The sequence below is a fragment of the Nyctereutes procyonoides genome, unplaced genomic scaffold, assembly GCF_905146905.1.
Source record: "Nyctereutes procyonoides isolate TBG_1078 unplaced genomic scaffold, NYPRO_anot_genome, whole genome shotgun sequence".
NCBI lineage: Eukaryota > Metazoa > Chordata > Mammalia > Carnivora > Canidae > Nyctereutes > Nyctereutes procyonoides.
In genome coordinates, this window is record NW_026575141.1 from 17,552,783 (window position 1) to 17,569,382 (window position 16,600).

Sequence of the window (16,600 nt, forward strand, 5' to 3'; positions counted from 1 at the left end):
AGCTGCGTCTAAGAGTTCTGATCATTAGAACAGAAGTACATTGAAAGCTTTCTTGAAGTCCACCCAGAGCATGCAGTGAGAGTGTTCGGTTACTGTATAAACACAGTCAGGGGGCTGGGAGAATGGCAAGGGTCACTTTGGCTGGTCTGGGGGTGTTATTAACAAGACTCATTTCCTTTTGGTACCAGGGAGCTCCTGGTGCCATGGGTGCCCCTGGTCCTGCCGGAGCCACCGGTGACCGGGTAAGTGTTCATTTTCCTGGACTTGCCACTCTCTGGGCCAATAGTAGTATCTAAAATTTCCTGCCTGCCCTAGCCCCGGAGAGCCCCAGCAATTCATTTTTATGACTCCGTATAAAGCCTACTTATTTAAAAACCTGTCTGTTGTGATGGGGCAGCAGGAAACAAATGCTGTGTGTTTAAAGTTCTCCTTCCCTTCCTATAGATGTGCCAACTATCTGATCTATACTTTAATCCCTATCATTTGTTTTAAAGACTTTCCTGTTGCCCATTAACAATATCCTAATGCACCAAGCCTCCTCAAAGCCTTCAATTGTAAAAAATCAATAAAATACATAGTGTGCCCATTTCGCATCGAACAGTCCACTTAAAATAGACCTTATTTATTGTACTGCACAGATTGCAGCAAATAGATCAGCTCTGTGTCCATCTAAAAATTAAAACGTCCTCCTCCTAGCATTGTGGGCACTGATTTATGGTGTTTTTGCAAGTCTGTGACCAATACCACTTCAGCCCCCAAAATGAATACAACATTAAGCACAGTAAAAATCCATTTTATTTCACTCCCTGAGATGTGCATTAGTTTTCTCTTCTGACACAACTCCAAACTCTGACAAGAGCCTACTGTCTACCACTGGTTCCTCTCCCCACCTGCTCTTTGAGCATCAATGTGAAGCACATTAACAAACTCATCTTTGGTCCCCTTACAGGGTGAAGCTGGTCCTGCCGGTCCTGCTGGCCCTGCTGGCCCTCGTGGTAGCCCTGTAAGTAGAAACCTGGGTCATTTGGGACACACATAATTTTTAGAGATTAATGAATCTAAGGTTGCCATGATGTTCTCAAACCCCTTCTCCCTCCTAGGGTGAACGTGGTGAGGTTGGTCCCGCTGGCCCCAATGGATTTGCTGGTCCTGCTGTGAGTATCCTTAGGAAGAAGGTTAATCTGAAAACACCCCAAGCTGGCAAGCAGAGTGAGCTGCAATACCTGACCACAACTGTTCCTTTCTAACAGGGTGCTGCTGGTCAACCTGGTGCTAAGGGAGAGAGAGGAACCAAAGGGCCCAAGGGTGAAAATGGCCCCGTTGGTCCCACAGGCCCCATTGGATCTGCCGGCCCATCTGTAAGTTGAATTCATTGGTGGTCAACAGGGCTTGTGTTGTTACCCATGAAATCTTGTAACTCAACACACATCAATCAAGTGCCTACTGTATACCAGGAAGATACTAGGTAGAAGACGATTTAAAAAATAAGAATTAACTTTTGCATTCCACTTTATAATTTGTAAACTTTTCATAAACATTGTATCCTCGTACTTTTTTGGTAGCCCCCATGAGGTGGGTAACACTGAAGTCAGGACATTTATTTTATGACACAGATAATCGTTTTTAATTTCTGGATTTGCTCCTAATAGACATGGGACTAACTAACGCCTTTGAAGAGAAAATAAACATTAATAAGCATTGTCTTGTGGTTTGACCCCATCTTTTTCTTTGTTTCCTTTTAGGGTCCAAATGGTCCCCCTGGTCCTGCTGGAAGTCGTGGTGATGGTGGCCCCCCTGTGAGTATTTATAATGGACCCTGCTAACATTGCTTTCTTTAGAATCTTATTGAAAACAACTTGAAAGCTTGGAGGTTTGGGGTTAATCCTAAACTTTAACAAGGATACTCTTCAGATCCAAGTTCATGTTTTTCAGAGAAATTCTGATATTGAAGTTACCATTAGGTCATGGGATATTAACTTAATCCCAACTGGAACTCAGTGCAGTGTCGGTTGCTACCACCTTACCTGAAGTCATAACCAAAGTTAACCCTGGGTTGGTTAGTTGTGAAATGGGTAAAAATAATCTCTCTGGTACCCTTTATCCTTTTGCTGATGTGCCCCCCCTTCTTCTGCCCAACCATGCCCCTTCTCTTGGCACCCAGTGCTGTTACACTGACTCCTTAAAGACCCAGACCTCCCTAGGAATGAACTGCACTGACTTCTTCCTGCTCTCCTCAGACAGCAATTAATACTCTTGGTCTTCTGTTGTACCCTCCTCTGTAAACTAAGTACTTATCCAGTGTCCATTTCCTTCATGCCCAGCCAGGTGGTTAAGGTACTTATTAATGAATACACATCAATGTGTAATAAGAGCCTCGTGTCCTACTATCTTGTTCTTAGAACCATCATGCTGACAAATAGCATTTCAAACCAGAACATCAGAGCCTTTATGCAAAATATGCATGTACAGAGATCTAGGGTCTTCGGGGTCCTTGTTACAAAACACCCTGTATGAGGCTGCCCCTGCCTACTCCGTGGTCCATCCTCAGTCATGTGTATTGAGGATTGGCTGAAGGAGAAATTTCCATCTCACCCAAATCCCTAGAGTTGGCACTGATTGTGGAATTTTAATGTGCTTGATTCTTAGGGTGCTACTGGTTTCCCTGGTGCTGCTGGGCGGACTGGTCCTCCTGGACCCTCTGTAAGTAAATCATTTCAAAATCTGTCATTTACTCTACCCAATAGGCCTTTGCCTCTAGTAGGAAGCTGGTAGGAAACTCTCTTGGAAACATCCTACTAATATTTTGCTATTACTTTCCTGGTCTGAAATCAATTTTCCTGAACCATTAAGGCAGAATCATCACAAATTATATTTTATAAGATCAGCATAAGAGGCTTTTATTCATGTGAACACAAGTCCCCTTTTGGGGCATGGTCTCTTTGTTAAAAATAAAAAACAGAACAGTTTTAGTCACATATCAGATATTTCTATATCTAATTACCCTTTATGGCCAACATTCTGCCTCCGTTGTTAAGGTATAATTGTTCCTGAATTTAAAGGTGGTTTGGCCTCTAATTCAATTCTGATTCAGACTCTCCTGTCAGGACTCAAGAGAATTTAATTAATTACTAAGGATTAAGTCTTCCGGTTAAGGTTTCAGGGAAAAAAAATAGCAAAGATGTTGATTTCTTGGAATCCTTTTACAGGTTCATAACAGAAAAATCTTCATTCCCTGTAGGCATTTAATTAAACCTAGTTGAGAGCATATGTAATTCCTCAACTATGAACAAAATGCCAGTATTGGCTTTCTTCAAAAAGGGATGAGCCAGAGTCCTCCCAAGCCCAAAGTCCCATTCATATACAACTAACTCTCCTCACCATAGTTCGAATTCCAAGATGCCAGGGTCCCGGGAGCACAGCCTTTCCTCTCCTCACAGACATTTACCATAGCCTCAGCCTCAGTTAGTCATGTTATTACAGCTTCAGGAGAATGAGGACAGCTGTTGCTTCTCTCCATTAGAAGGAATGTGACAAGGTCTAAATAGGTCCCCTCAAATCACCAGGATGTCATTTCATTGCTTCGCACTGTTTGCATCTTCATCTCTAGAGCCTCAGCTGCTTTATCCCCAAGTCTGTAATGACTAACAGACAATAAATGACTCTGTCATTTGCTCCCAGGGTATCACTGGCCCTCCTGGTCCCCCTGGTGCTGCTGGTAAAGAAGGACTCCGTGGGCCTCGAGGTGACCAAGGTCCAGTTGGCCGAACGGGAGAAACAGGTGCATCTGGTCCCCCTGGCTTTACTGGTGAGAAGGGTCCCTCTGGAGAGCCTGGTACCGCTGTAAGTGATTTCAAGCTCCTCTTTCTTAATACCTTATAGCAAATTAAAATAAAGCCTTTACGCAGATCTTCAAGTGGCATATATCTGTTGATAAGTATTGCAGGCTTTCAAGTAGAGCTCAGTTGGCCAAGAAATCTGTCCAGCAGCTACTGAGGTGTCACAGCTTCAGCAGTTGCTTAGAAGGCACTAGATAAGGATGGCAATAAATGAAGGAACTCAGTGTTTTATCAGAAAGGCACCTTATTGGTCCTGGGATTAGAAAAGAATCCCATGGCCATGGCCCTCCTATTGAAAGTGAATCAGTCTCAGGAAACTACCAATTTCTTAAATATGCACTGTCCAGCATTATTGTTACTCTGCAATGTGCCTTTACTAGACCTAGCTCGGTTAGAGGCCAAAGTCAAAATTTGCTTCTTGGCATAAATTCTATAAAAACTCTATTGCATTTCATTAATCTCAACCACATATTGTCCAGTGTTGTTCAACTGGTCTCTAGGAGGAACCGGGTATAATGAAATATACTTGCCAAGCTGTAATTGTCATTACTGGAGACAAGATATCCAAGGATATATCTTCCTAAAAGAAGGTCACTAGGCTTTTTCTAAACTGAGAATAGCTTATTCTTACAATCATCAAGCCAGCCTGTATTATCATCTAGGGGCTTACCCAGTAATATTATTTTTCCTCTTGTTCAGGGACCTCCTGGCTCACCAGGTGCTCAAGGTCTCCTTGGTGCTCCTGGCATTCTGGGTCTCCCAGGCTCTCGGGGTGAGCGTGGTCTACCAGGTGTTGCTGGATCCCTGGTAAGTGTTTGACACCATTCTTCTGCTCATTAACATAATAAAAGATTTTAAAAGCTGCCACTTCAGATGTGACAGATTGATCACTGAATAACTCCACTTAAGATTTTTTATTCATGGCATTTTCTTTATACAGATCACATGTCACTTATCTAAGAAGCTTTAATACCACCTTACTTAGACACACGCTATAAAGATCCAGCTTAACATTATGCAGAAAGATTTTTGTTCTTTTTACATGCTTAAGAACTATATAAGCTCTAATTGCATTTACTCCTCTGCAGTATGAAATGCTGGCATCATTTATCCTGTAGGAAGAATGAAGCTCTGGAAGTTCTGAATCATTCCATTAAATCTTATACATGACAGCAACTAGGAATCATCTCATCTCCATAAACTCTCTCAACTTTATGATTTTGTTTCATTTGGGATATCAGATGCAACTAGGCTCACCTAGTAGAGTGACATTCCAAAACTGCCTAAAGCTGGCTATCTGACCATGTAGGATGAGGGTCAGGATAACACCAATGATACTTCTTGCCATTTTGTGGTCCATTCACTTTCACTGCACTTTCTCTTTTCAAACTGGAATCTCCTAGCCAGGGTCATTTTGGGGAAAGTGATATTTGCACTCAATCCAGTGGGAGGAGTGTTGTTTAATTTTCTCTGCCTCTAGGGTGAACCCGGACCTCTTGGCATTGCTGGTCCACCTGGGGCTCGTGGTCCTCCTGGAGCTGTGGGTGCGCCTGGAGTCAACGGTGCTCCTGGTGAAGCTGGTCGTGATGTGAGTCTAACACTTGGTTTGTATAATAGAACAGAGCCGAATTCCATTGTGTGCAACTTCATATCCTGAGCAGAGTTCCTCTTGTTCCAAGTGTCTGAATGAGATGGTCTGTTTCTCCATAACATTGGCATGTACTGGCCACTCCTGCTATTGAAAATATGAAAACTCATTTGGGCTGGGGGATGGCTCTTTAAATAGTATACCAAATAGTAAAGTTGGCCAAAATATTAAAAACATGTCTACAAAAATGAGGTTGGCAGGTTCTTATTCCTACTATCTTTTGACAGTCTGACAGGGGATTCACTACTGAGCCTGGGGATGGTAAAGCAGAGGAGGTGAGGTGAGGTGAAGAGCCTCCCCGAATGCCTTAACTGGTGTGGTATCTTCACAGGGCAACCCTGGGAATGATGGTCCCCCAGGCCGCGATGGTCAAGCCGGACACAAGGTCAGGACACCTCTTTGTCTTTCTCCAATTAAAAAGTGACTAAAATATAGGCCAGTTTGATGTGAAACTTCACTTTGCCTTTGGTAGGGAGAGCGTGGTTACCCTGGCAACATTGGTCCCGTTGGCGCTGTGGGTGCACCTGGTCCTCATGGCCCTGTGGGTCCCACTGGCAAACACGGAAACCGTGGTGAACCTGTAAGTTTGTTAATACCAGTCTTTTAATGCTGGCATCTTTGTAGGCTTCACTTCTGACCTCCCCACACTGGGGCACTGCGGGGGCTTGGGGAGAAGGGGGGCTTGGCCATGGCTGACCAGTACCGGTTTGCTTCTCCAATGTGCAGGGTCCTGCTGGTTCTGTTGGTCCCGTCGGCGCTGTTGGTCCAAGAGGTCCTAGTGTACGTACATGGTGATTTCTTCACAAATTAACTTTTAAGAAGACTCAGTCCAGTCTAGGCTAGACTTCATATTGTTTAAAAAAAATGTGGTCCATATTGAGAATTGCTACAAAGGCTTCTAAGTCTCTTCTATTTCAAATCTCTTCTTTTCATGTGTATGAAATAAGCACAAGAATCTAGCCACAATACGGAGTTCAACTAAAGCAGGTTAGGGGAATAGATAGAGGTAGTACCCACATGGCTTTTAAACCTTTGCTTGTCTCAAGTCAGCTCTGTAAACAGATTAAGCAGTATTTGTGGGGAAGTGGGCACCATTTTCAAAGGAAGGCAAATGCCCTATGTGTCCTCCTTTTTCTTTACAGGGCCCACAAGGTATTCGAGGTGATAAGGGAGAGCCTGGTGAGAAGGGGCCCAGAGGTCTTCCTGGCTTAAAGGGACACAATGGACTGCAAGGTCTTCCTGGTCTTGCTGTAAGTAAAGCGTGGACATCTGGCATGTATACAGATCTAAAATGATCTTCCTCGGGGATCCCTGGGTGGTGCAGCGGTTTGGCGCCTGCCTTTGGCCCAGGGCGCGATCCTGGAGACCCGGGATCGAATCCCACGTCGGGCTCCCGGTGCATGGAGCCTGCTTCTCCCTCTGCCTGTGTCTCTGCCTCTCTCTCTCTCTCTCTGTGTGTGCCTATCATAAATAAATTAAAAAAAAAAATTTAAAAAAAAAAAAATAAAATGATCTTCCTCAAATTTTCACTGCCCTTGTTCTAAAATGTCCTACATCATACTCATTTCCCATTCTCTGGCTGACTCCATCTTACAGAGATAACGCTATTTCATCCCAACACAAAAAGGTGAGGGTTAAGGGAGATCGAAATATACATATATTAAAATCTCCTGGCAACAATGTCCTTCAACCCCACTTAAAATAAATATAATTAGAGGAATGACTAATATTGCACTGCTGAAATAGCTTGTAGAAAAAAATATAATTGAATATAATAGACATAATGGGAGAAAAGAGCCCCATTTTACATTTTCAATTTTCTCAATCCAGAGTCCATTGAAACTAAAGTTTCCCATTCAATTTTAAAAACAAATCTACTTATCAGCACATGTTCTGAAAGTGTGATTTTCTGGTTTTCTCTCTCTCAAGGGTCAACATGGCGATCAAGGTGCACCTGGTTCTGTGGGTCCTGCTGGTCCTAGGGTAAGTCAACCTCAGAGACATTTGTCTCTGAAATCGAGCTGATGGCAGGCAGTGAGCCCCCAGGCCTCTGCTTCCTTGGGGGATTTTCACTGACTCACTCAGACTTGGTGTCCTTCTTCCCTAGGGTCCTGCTGGTCCTTCTGGCCCTGCTGGCAAAGATGGTCGCACTGGGCAACCTGGTACAGTCGGACCTGCTGGCATTCGTGGCTCTCAGGGTAGCCAAGGTCCTGCTGTAAGTATCATTTGGGGAAATAATAAAGAGCATCACGGACCTAAGGAATATTCTCTTCAGACTAAGATGGTTGTGACAACACATTAAAGCAGTCCCCCACTTCCATATATCAGTTCTAAGACATGTAAAAATCATATGGGATGAGCTGTTTAGCCCATCCTTACAAGTGTGCCTGGGATCCAATTATTTATTTACACACACTTGGTTCTTTTTTGACTTGTTAGAATATGCCTGTGTGTGACACTTAACTGAAGGTCTGCTGTCATTGACACCTCTCCCTATGACCCAATACAAAACCTCTTCTTTCTTCCTTTCACCTTTGCAGGGCCCTCCTGGTCCCCCTGGCCCTCCTGGCCCTCCTGGCCCAAGTGGTGGTGGCTATGACTTTGGTTATGAAGGGGACTTCTACAGGGCTGACCAGCCTCGCTCACCACCTTCTCTCAGACCCAAGGACTATGAAGTTGATGCTACTCTGAAATCCCTCAACAACCAGATTGAGACCCTTCTTACTCCTGAAGGCTCTAGGAAGAACCCAGCTCGCACATGCCGAGACCTGAGACTCAGCCACCCAGAGTGGAGCAGTGGTAAGTCAAGATGTCCAAGCCAGGTTGGCCCTTCTCACAAGCTAGGCTTTGCAAAGTCACTTACCACTGACATTTAGAATGAAAAAATTTTGAGTAAAAATTGCATTAGGTGGAATTATACCTGATTGATGAAGCATTTTCTTCTCCCATCCTGCACCAAGTCTCAGGCTTCTCTTAATAAATATTTTTGCCTTTTTCATGATAATATACTTTGATTTAGGAGGAAAGGAGGAACTGTCTAATCTTGAAAATTGCCAACCTCTTCCTGTTAAATGTGGAGTAGACTGTGTTACTTCTGGGAATCAGAATTCTTTGTCTAGTAATTATTAGAACCTATGTTCCACTCAAGGAGAGATTTTATGAGCTGGGCTTTTTTTTTTTTTTTTAAAGGTTACTACTGGATTGATCCTAACCAAGGATGCACTATGGATGCTATCAAAGTATACTGTGATTTCTCTACTGGCGAAACCTGCATTCGGGCTCAACCTGAAAACATCCCAGCCAAGAACTGGTACAGAAACTCCAAGGTCAAGAAGCACATCTGGTTAGGAGAAACTATCAATGATGGTACCCAGGTGAGAAATCCTACAAACATTCCTTCTCCTACTAAATAATATTGTTAAGTTTGCTTGCTTTTTAATGGTCTGCATTTTAATCCTTTCCCAGAATGGGATTATTGAAAGAACCTGCTTTTTGCTCAGGTTTCAGTTCTATCCTGGACCTCGCATTAAAGATGGATTGATGGGCATATCCATGCAATCTAAAGTTATTATTCAAATTTGACTTAGCTGATAACCACTAGAGAAACTGACTAATGCCATTTAGTATGAGGAAGTACTGGCCAGCACATAACCCTGTGCTCATGCATATGCATTTTCAGGACATGTGCTTTTCCAAATTTTTAATCAAAATCTTTCACCAACTTTATTGAATGCTTACTGGTGGGAATCACAGAAAAAGAAAGAGTTCTGACTCTCTGTCTTATTTCTCTTTCATTCTAAGAAGAAACCTACATATAGAAGGTTAACTAAAACAGATACCATTTTGAGATTATCTTGCCTCAGCCTGGTAGTTCTCGTGTCCCTCCTAGGTAACTAATATTGCAAAGACATGTGAATTGCATTTCCTATAAAAGTATCTTTTTCCCAAGGTTCAGATCTGAGGTCATCATTCTTCCCTATACCAGCCTTTTCTCTCTCTCTCTCTCTCTTTTGACTCTTAGTATTTGAGTCCTTCTCCACTTAACTAGCATTTCTATTTTATTCTCTGTAGTTTGAATATAATGTTGAAGGAGTAACCACCAAGGAAATGGCTACTCAACTCGCCTTCATGCGCCTGCTGGCCAACCATGCCTCTCAAAACATCACCTACCACTGCAAGAACAGCATTGCCTATATGGATGAGGAGACTGGCAACCTGAAAAAGGCTGTCATTCTGCAAGGTTCCAATGATGTTGAACTGGTTGCCGAGGGCAACAGCAGGTTCACCTACACTGTTCTTGTAGATGGCTGCTCTGTAAGTAATAGTGAAATTTGGGAGTAGCACTTATTTACAAAAAAGGGGGGGTGGAGTTCTAGCTTAAACCAATGAATGAACAGATAATGAGACCAAATTTACTCAATCTAACTTCATAGATGTATTTATTTAAATTCAGATGCTAAAGAGGATTCTTATCAGATCTTGCCTTTGAAAATTCTCTGAAATACTGAAATATATACCATGTCCATGCATTAGCTGTTTTTCTTTAAACTTGAGTTTTTTAAATGATGCTGTCTGCCCATAACTTAAAATTACTTGGGGTTAAAAGGTCCCAAGGTATAATTTATAGCTATATGTACTTTATTTTACTTATTAGTATGGTCTGCATGTAATTTTTCTCTACAATATTTTATACCTTGGAGAAAAATTAAAATCTACTCACAGTGTACCCACTCAGCTCTCCCTAATGACACACACATCCCAAAAATGATAATGTAGCAATAAACCACATGGAATATGTATTGAAATTTTCTTTAAAAAAATTAGACTGGTAGGAAACCTCTCTCCCTAAAGATACCCCTGATTCTTCTGTCTCAAAGATGAATATTTTTATCTGGGACACACTTCAGATGAACAAGCCCCAAAATGGTTCTTAAATATGTAAAGTTCTAATGATATTAGATTTACGAATAATGCAACTTTTTATAAATATTCTTTTCTTTTTTAAACAGAAAAAGACAAATGAATGGAGAAAGACAATCATTGAATACAAAACAAATAAGCCATCCCGCCTGCCTATCCTTGATATTGCACCTTTGGACATCGGTGATGCTGACCAAGAATTCAGGGTGGACGTTGGCCCAGTCTGTTTCAAATAAATGAACTCAACCTAAATTAAAAAAAAAAAAAGAAATCTGAAAAAACTTTCTCTCCTTGCCATTTCTTTTTCTTCTTTTTTTTTTTTTAACTGAGAGTTGAGTCCTTCCATTTCCTCTGCACATCTACTTGCTTAAATTGTGGGCAAAAGAGAAGGAGAAGGATTGATCAGAGCATAGTGCAATACGATTTCATTCATTCCCCCTCCCTGCCCCCAAAGATTTGGAATTTTTTTTCAACACTCTTACATCCGTTGTGGAAAATGTCAACCTTTGTAAGAAAACCAAAATAAAAATTGAAAAATAAAATAAAAACCATGAACATTTGCACCACTTGTGGCTTTTGAATATCTTCCACAGAGGGAAGTTTAAAACCCAAACTTCCGAAGGTTTAGAACTACCTCAAAACACTTTCCTGTGAGTGTGATCCACATCATTAGGTGCTGACCTAGATGACATGAGCTGAGGTACTTGTTTTGTTTGTTCAGAATACAAAGGTGCTAATAGTATTTCAGATACTTGAAGAACGTTGATGGTGCTAGAAGAATTTGAGAAGAAATAATCCTCTGTAATGAGTTATATTGTGTCTTCTTTTTTCATTTGATTTAGCATCAGTATTTTACATCTTATTCCCAAATAAAAGTATGCAGATCACTTGCCCAACCTTGTCCTCTTCTTTAAATTCAGCATTTGTTCTTTGCCAGTCTCATTTTCATCCTCTCCCATGGTACCAAAAGGAAGCCTTATTTCTCGGACAAGCAGAAAAATTTAATTGTACCTATTTTGTATATGTGAGATGTTTAAATAAATTGTGAAAAAAATTAAATAAAGCATGTTTGGTTTTCCAAAAGAAAATATCGAGTAGATTTCCTTGCTTTGAAGCTCTTTGCAATATAAATATGGATTATGGCATCTCTACCAGCCATTAGACTGTTTCTCATTAAATAGAAACTATGCAAAAAAGGCAATTTGATATAGTAGAAAGAGCAGAGAACAAGGACCCAGGAGATCTGAGCTCCAATTCTGACTTCTCCTTGTGGCTGAGTGACCTTGAGCACTTCACTTTTCTGTGTTTAATTTCTGTAACTATAATATGGAGTAAGATAAAACATTTGCACTACTCAAAATACATAATACTTAAGCAAATGGTATCGTAGACCTAAGTTTACTCTAAGCGGAGATCCACAGAACCTTCTGGTGTATATTATCTATTAAGCACTTTGAAACAGTGGCTGAAAGTTGGTCTATGTACAATTAATACTATTAACTAAAACAGTTTCAAATATTCAGTAAAAAATGCCATACACTTAAATCTGATGCAACTGAGTACAATGCCTGTTAGGAGGTAATGTGTGTGCTGTCAATCAGCAGAGACAGTTGTGGATAATAGTACCATGAACACCTACCTGCCAAATCAAGTTCATTTTCCTCCCCTGCACCTTTCAATGACATCTTTAATACACTTAAACATAGTAATGTGTCAAGTAAAATGTTAAGATTCATTTAGAGCTTATTTCCTGTTGCAGAACATAATTGTGATTGTAATATTTGCCTCTTGAAATAAGTCATTTCAAGATTCAATTAATTTTAAAAGCAAAAGACTGAACATGATGAAAATCTAACATCTAAATCTAAAAAGTTGCCAAGATCTATTAACCAAATGGTAACTTCAAATTATGGTCTGGCTACCACCTGAATCAGAACACAGGGATGCTTATTAAAATGCAGATTCCCAGTCCCCAACCACCAAATCAAGATTTAGTAAGGAAGCAGTATTCTTAAGCACCTTGCAAAATTCTGTTGTGCATCCATTGGGAAACCGCTGGATGTGGTGATTTCCACAGCCAGCACTTCGTAGCTCTAACATTTTCTATCTGGCAAGAATGGGTCAATATACCTGACCAAATGACAGGGAGAAAACTAAACCCCTGTAGTCAGAAAACCCAATGCTCCCTACAAATTAGTAATTGAAATGGCCAGGGCAAACTTATATGATAGCCAGTTAGAAATCTCTAGGTTTCCTCAACATGTTATGCCCTCAGGTACACAATCCAAGAAAGTTGACATACAAAGGGCAAAAGTGAAGAAGAAAACGTTTCCTGAGTACCAGCTGAGAGCCAAACACTATGCTAGATGTTAATAATGCTCTTTGTCAAACTAAATCCAAATAGGCAGATTTCTTAAGCCAATAGTCATTAATAATTTAATCATGAATGTGGGATTACAAGAAGATAGTTCAAAATACAGTGGTATATCTGATAAATAACAATGAGGAAAAATAAAAATAAAAAAAATAACAATGAGGAAATAAATGATGGTATATCCAATCAAGACTAATGAGGAATGAATACTGGTCTAATAGACAGCAATAGGAAAATAGTGAAATACATTTTGATACCCCAATGACATTTATGAGTATGATTAAACAACAAAAAATGCTTAGAATGGAATGTTGTAATCTTTAAAATATTCAAGTACATTGTCATTAGAAATACATCGAACATGCATATAAAAATGCTAAGAGAAGGTGCATTCATGGAGTAATGATAGGAATGACTTTTATGCCTCAATTTTCCAAAATTGCTGAAATGTAGTTGTATCACCTCTATCATTTATGACAAATTAACTCCTAAAATATTATGAAAAGTAAGAAGCAGCGAACAATTGAAAACAATCCTGGTTGAGGAGTGGCCATCTCTAGTGAAAGATGGTCAACCTCCCACCCACTCATCTTCTGAAAGAGAAGGAAAAGCCTAGCCTCAGAGTCATCACTCATTGCGACCCGGCCACACTGAGGGGGCCTCAGGGAGGGGTGCACAAAGCCATACGTACCAGGCAGCAACATCCTCAGGGACACCACAGTTCAGGTGCAGGGAGAAAATAAAATAATGTGTGAATGCAATTTTAAACAAAGTGTCCTCTGAGGATAGCAGAGGACACTATTAATTAATGAGAGGGGATCTCAGAAAATTAACCTTAGCTTCATGCAATAACAGTGACATTTGGGCTTAGCTGGCCAGCTTTTGCCACAGATCTCATTTCACTTTCAAATCCTCTATCTGGCTAGAGGTTTCTTCTATGGAAGCTACATATTAGAACAGTCTGGTACTTACCAAGCCAGAAGATCCACTGTGAATGTGCCTGGGGCTTGGGCAAAAGGCTGAAGGCTTGATCCTTCCACGACCAGTCCCCTCCATAGAGGCTAATCATCAGGCCTGAGGGACCCTCCTCACAACATTTCCTGACCCTTGATCCTCTGAAGGTCAGCCGTCTCTAACTTGTGCCAGTCTGAGAGGGAAGAAGATTGCATATGAGAGAAGGAAGGAGCAGGTAGCCAAGATCGGGGGACAAGACATTAATCAAGTCTGGTAAAAAGGGTCATTTAAAATTCTAAAATCAATACAGCTAATGCACTGGCAAAGAGCAAGGACACCTGACCAATGCAGAGCACATTTATTATCTTTAATGCCAAAATACTTTTTTTCTGCTATTCCACTTAATATCACTGAAAAAGAAGTTCAGAAATTGGATTATATATAAGAAAAGTTGGAAATGTCGTTTTGGGTCAGAACAACAATCCATCTAGATGAGTACTTTGCCTTTGACAGTGGCACCAAGGGAAATTTGGGAGAACGAGTGGTTGGCACTTCCTGAGAAACCAGCCTCAAAACTCCCATTTAATAACCCACTGTAAATCTTTTTTGTACATAGATGTATCTAAACCCTTCCAGAGCCCTCTATCTGTTTTGAAATATGTTGGTATTACAGTACCAACAGGAGAGAGCTAATGCTGAATTGTTAGCTCGGCTTCCTGGCCCTCTGATCAAGTAGCTAAAATATGCTTTCTATCCCTGTATCTGGATCAGCCAGGGATTCAACGACTCAGCGTCCACAGGGAAGCACCAGTAACTGCAGCCATGGGGCCATTGACAGCCCATAATGATTGACTTATCCCTGCTGTTTGACGAAATAAGCACATAATTTGTGGTCAGCAGTTGAGGTTTCCTGCACCAGCTCCACCACTGACTAGCCAAGGGCACTTGGGAAAGTCTCTTAAGTTCTCTAAGAATTTGGTTAACATACCTTACTCTCAGAGATTTCTATTAGCACCTGCTCTACCTATGTCACAGCTCTGCTGTGACAAATAGAACATTTGTGAATGGACTTCATGAAGTGTGGGCAAATGTTAGGTGCTATCACTAGGTCCAAAATTTCCAGTCACCAGTAGTCACCTCTTGAGTTAATCTCCTATCCTTGGCCCTCCACTGTGGGGAGAGCAGAGCCTAGAATTTAAATTTCATTGGCACCACTCTTTAAATACCAATCGATTGGGATCCCTGGGTGGCGCAGCGGTTTGGCGCCTGCCTTTGGCCCGGGGCACGATCCTGGAGACCCGGGATCGAGTCCCACGTTGGGCTCCCGGTGCATGGAGCCTGCTTCTCCCTCTGCCTGTGTCTCTGCCTCTCTCTCATTCTGTGTGACTATCATAAATAAATAAAAAAAAAATTTAAATACCAATCGATCACTTTCGAGTCATGCTTCCCTGTCAGTAAAAAATGTGATCCCTTACAATTACTTTTGTAATCTATTTATATATAAATGTTATGCGAGTGCTATATACTACAGAACTCGCATATGATGTGCAACATAAAATCTACAGGGAAAAGAAAACCTTTAAAAGAGAGACTATAGGTGCACCTGGGCGGCTTGGAGGTTGAGCGTCTGCCTTTAGTTCAGGTCTTGATCCCGGGGTCCTGGGATTGAGTCTTGCATCGGGCTCCCCGCAGGAAGCCTACTTCTCCCTCTCTCTTTGTTTCTGCCTCTGTGTGTGTGTGTGTGTGTGTGTCATGAATAAATAAATAAATAAAATATTTAAAAAGAGAGAGAGAGAATAAATATAAATAGAAAATTCCATACTCTGGTGGATGATTTTATACACACCCTGGGGTGCATACACATTCCCACCCCCTAACTATAGAGACTAGTACCCTAAAAAAGAATTCATGATGGGCTTCAGGGGAGTGCAGAACATCAACGAAGTGCTGAAATAGCATGCTAAATTTTGTGTGCACATGCATTTTTCTTGGGAGGGGATGCACAACTTTCTCCAGATACTTCAAAGGGCTCATGACCAAAAAATATATGTTATGAACTACTGCACAAAAGCAGTATTATTTATCTAATAAATTCTGGGCTTTTCTGAAATATGACTCTCCTATCTTATCTTGGATCTCATACTCGAACATGCTACTTCTCCTGGCCTAGGACCTGAGAGAACCAACCAGCCACTGACCCACATTAAAATAGAGGCTTGTCATTCCTTCTTCCACTTCCCTGCTGTGAGCCCTCCAATGTTTTAATAAGGTTTGGCAGATGCTTCATGACTTTGCATATCAAAGTGCACCTGTCCACAAACAAATAGAAACAAACTCAATAACGGAGATTGGTTAATGAGTTATTCTTTTTAGGTAAAATATGCATATGTTAATTACATTTTTTTTAAATTAAAAAAAAAGTTTCAACCTAAAAGAGACTGCAATTCCTGGTACTATAAGAGACACTAAGGACAATAATTGGAATGTGTTCTTCAGAGACCTTAAATCATCCCAGAATCAAATGTCTCCTCCTCACCTGGCTCTTCCCAAACAGAGCTGTTATTCTGAACCCAAGCTATAAGAATAGTTTTGGCCAGAATTAACAATCCTCATGGACTCCAGAAAGGTACCCTTAAATTTTCAATTCATTATAGAGTTAAAGAAATTCACAAACACAAAATGCCACCAAAGTGACTTTTTTCTAGTGCAGCATTGCTTTTGGTGGCCAATGACTTAATTAACCATCAACAGCATGGGGGATAAAAAAGGAGAAATAATTTTTTTTAAATGAAATCTATTAATGCCAGGCAGAATAAGAACACCCACTCATAAACCACCGTGCTGAGTAGATGGCCTTTCTCTCCCTAC

At 41.0% G+C, this 16,600-nt stretch overlaps 1 protein-coding gene and 1 long non-coding RNA gene across 2 annotated transcripts in view; one reads left to right on the plus strand and one right to left on the minus strand.

Annotated features, from left to right (window-relative positions):
- COL1A2 (collagen type I alpha 2 chain) overlaps positions 1–10,967 on the plus strand; it is a 36,043-nt gene extending 25,076 nt beyond the window's left edge. Inside the window, exons 34-52 of the mRNA XM_055307532.1 lie at positions 189–242; positions 950–1,003; positions 1,101–1,154; positions 1,251–1,358; positions 1,743–1,796; positions 2,647–2,700; positions 3,679–3,840; positions 4,536–4,643; positions 5,317–5,424; positions 5,816–5,869; positions 5,957–6,064; positions 6,211–6,264; positions 6,627–6,734; positions 7,414–7,467; positions 7,592–7,699; positions 8,025–8,283; positions 8,674–8,858; positions 9,556–9,798; positions 10,494–10,967. Of these exons, the coding sequence (XP_055163507.1) occupies positions 189–242; positions 950–1,003; positions 1,101–1,154; positions 1,251–1,358; positions 1,743–1,796; positions 2,647–2,700; positions 3,679–3,840; positions 4,536–4,643; positions 5,317–5,424; positions 5,816–5,869; positions 5,957–6,064; positions 6,211–6,264; positions 6,627–6,734; positions 7,414–7,467; positions 7,592–7,699; positions 8,025–8,283; positions 8,674–8,858; positions 9,556–9,798; positions 10,494–10,640 (2,076 nt within the window). The 3' untranslated portion in view covers positions 10,641–10,967. The remainder of the gene's footprint in view (positions 1–188; positions 243–949; positions 1,004–1,100; positions 1,155–1,250; positions 1,359–1,742; positions 1,797–2,646; positions 2,701–3,678; positions 3,841–4,535; positions 4,644–5,316; positions 5,425–5,815; positions 5,870–5,956; positions 6,065–6,210; positions 6,265–6,626; positions 6,735–7,413; positions 7,468–7,591; positions 7,700–8,024; positions 8,284–8,673; positions 8,859–9,555; positions 9,799–10,493) is intronic.
- Positions 6,746–16,600, minus strand: part of LOC129498244 (uncharacterized) — a 63,538-nt gene continuing 53,683 nt past the window's right edge. Inside the window, exons 4-5 of the long non-coding RNA XR_008662089.1 lie at positions 13,751–13,925; positions 6,746–6,945 (exon numbers count right to left, since the gene is read on the minus strand). This is a non-coding gene — a long non-coding RNA (uncharacterized LOC129498244). The remainder of the gene's footprint in view (positions 6,946–13,750; positions 13,926–16,600) is intronic.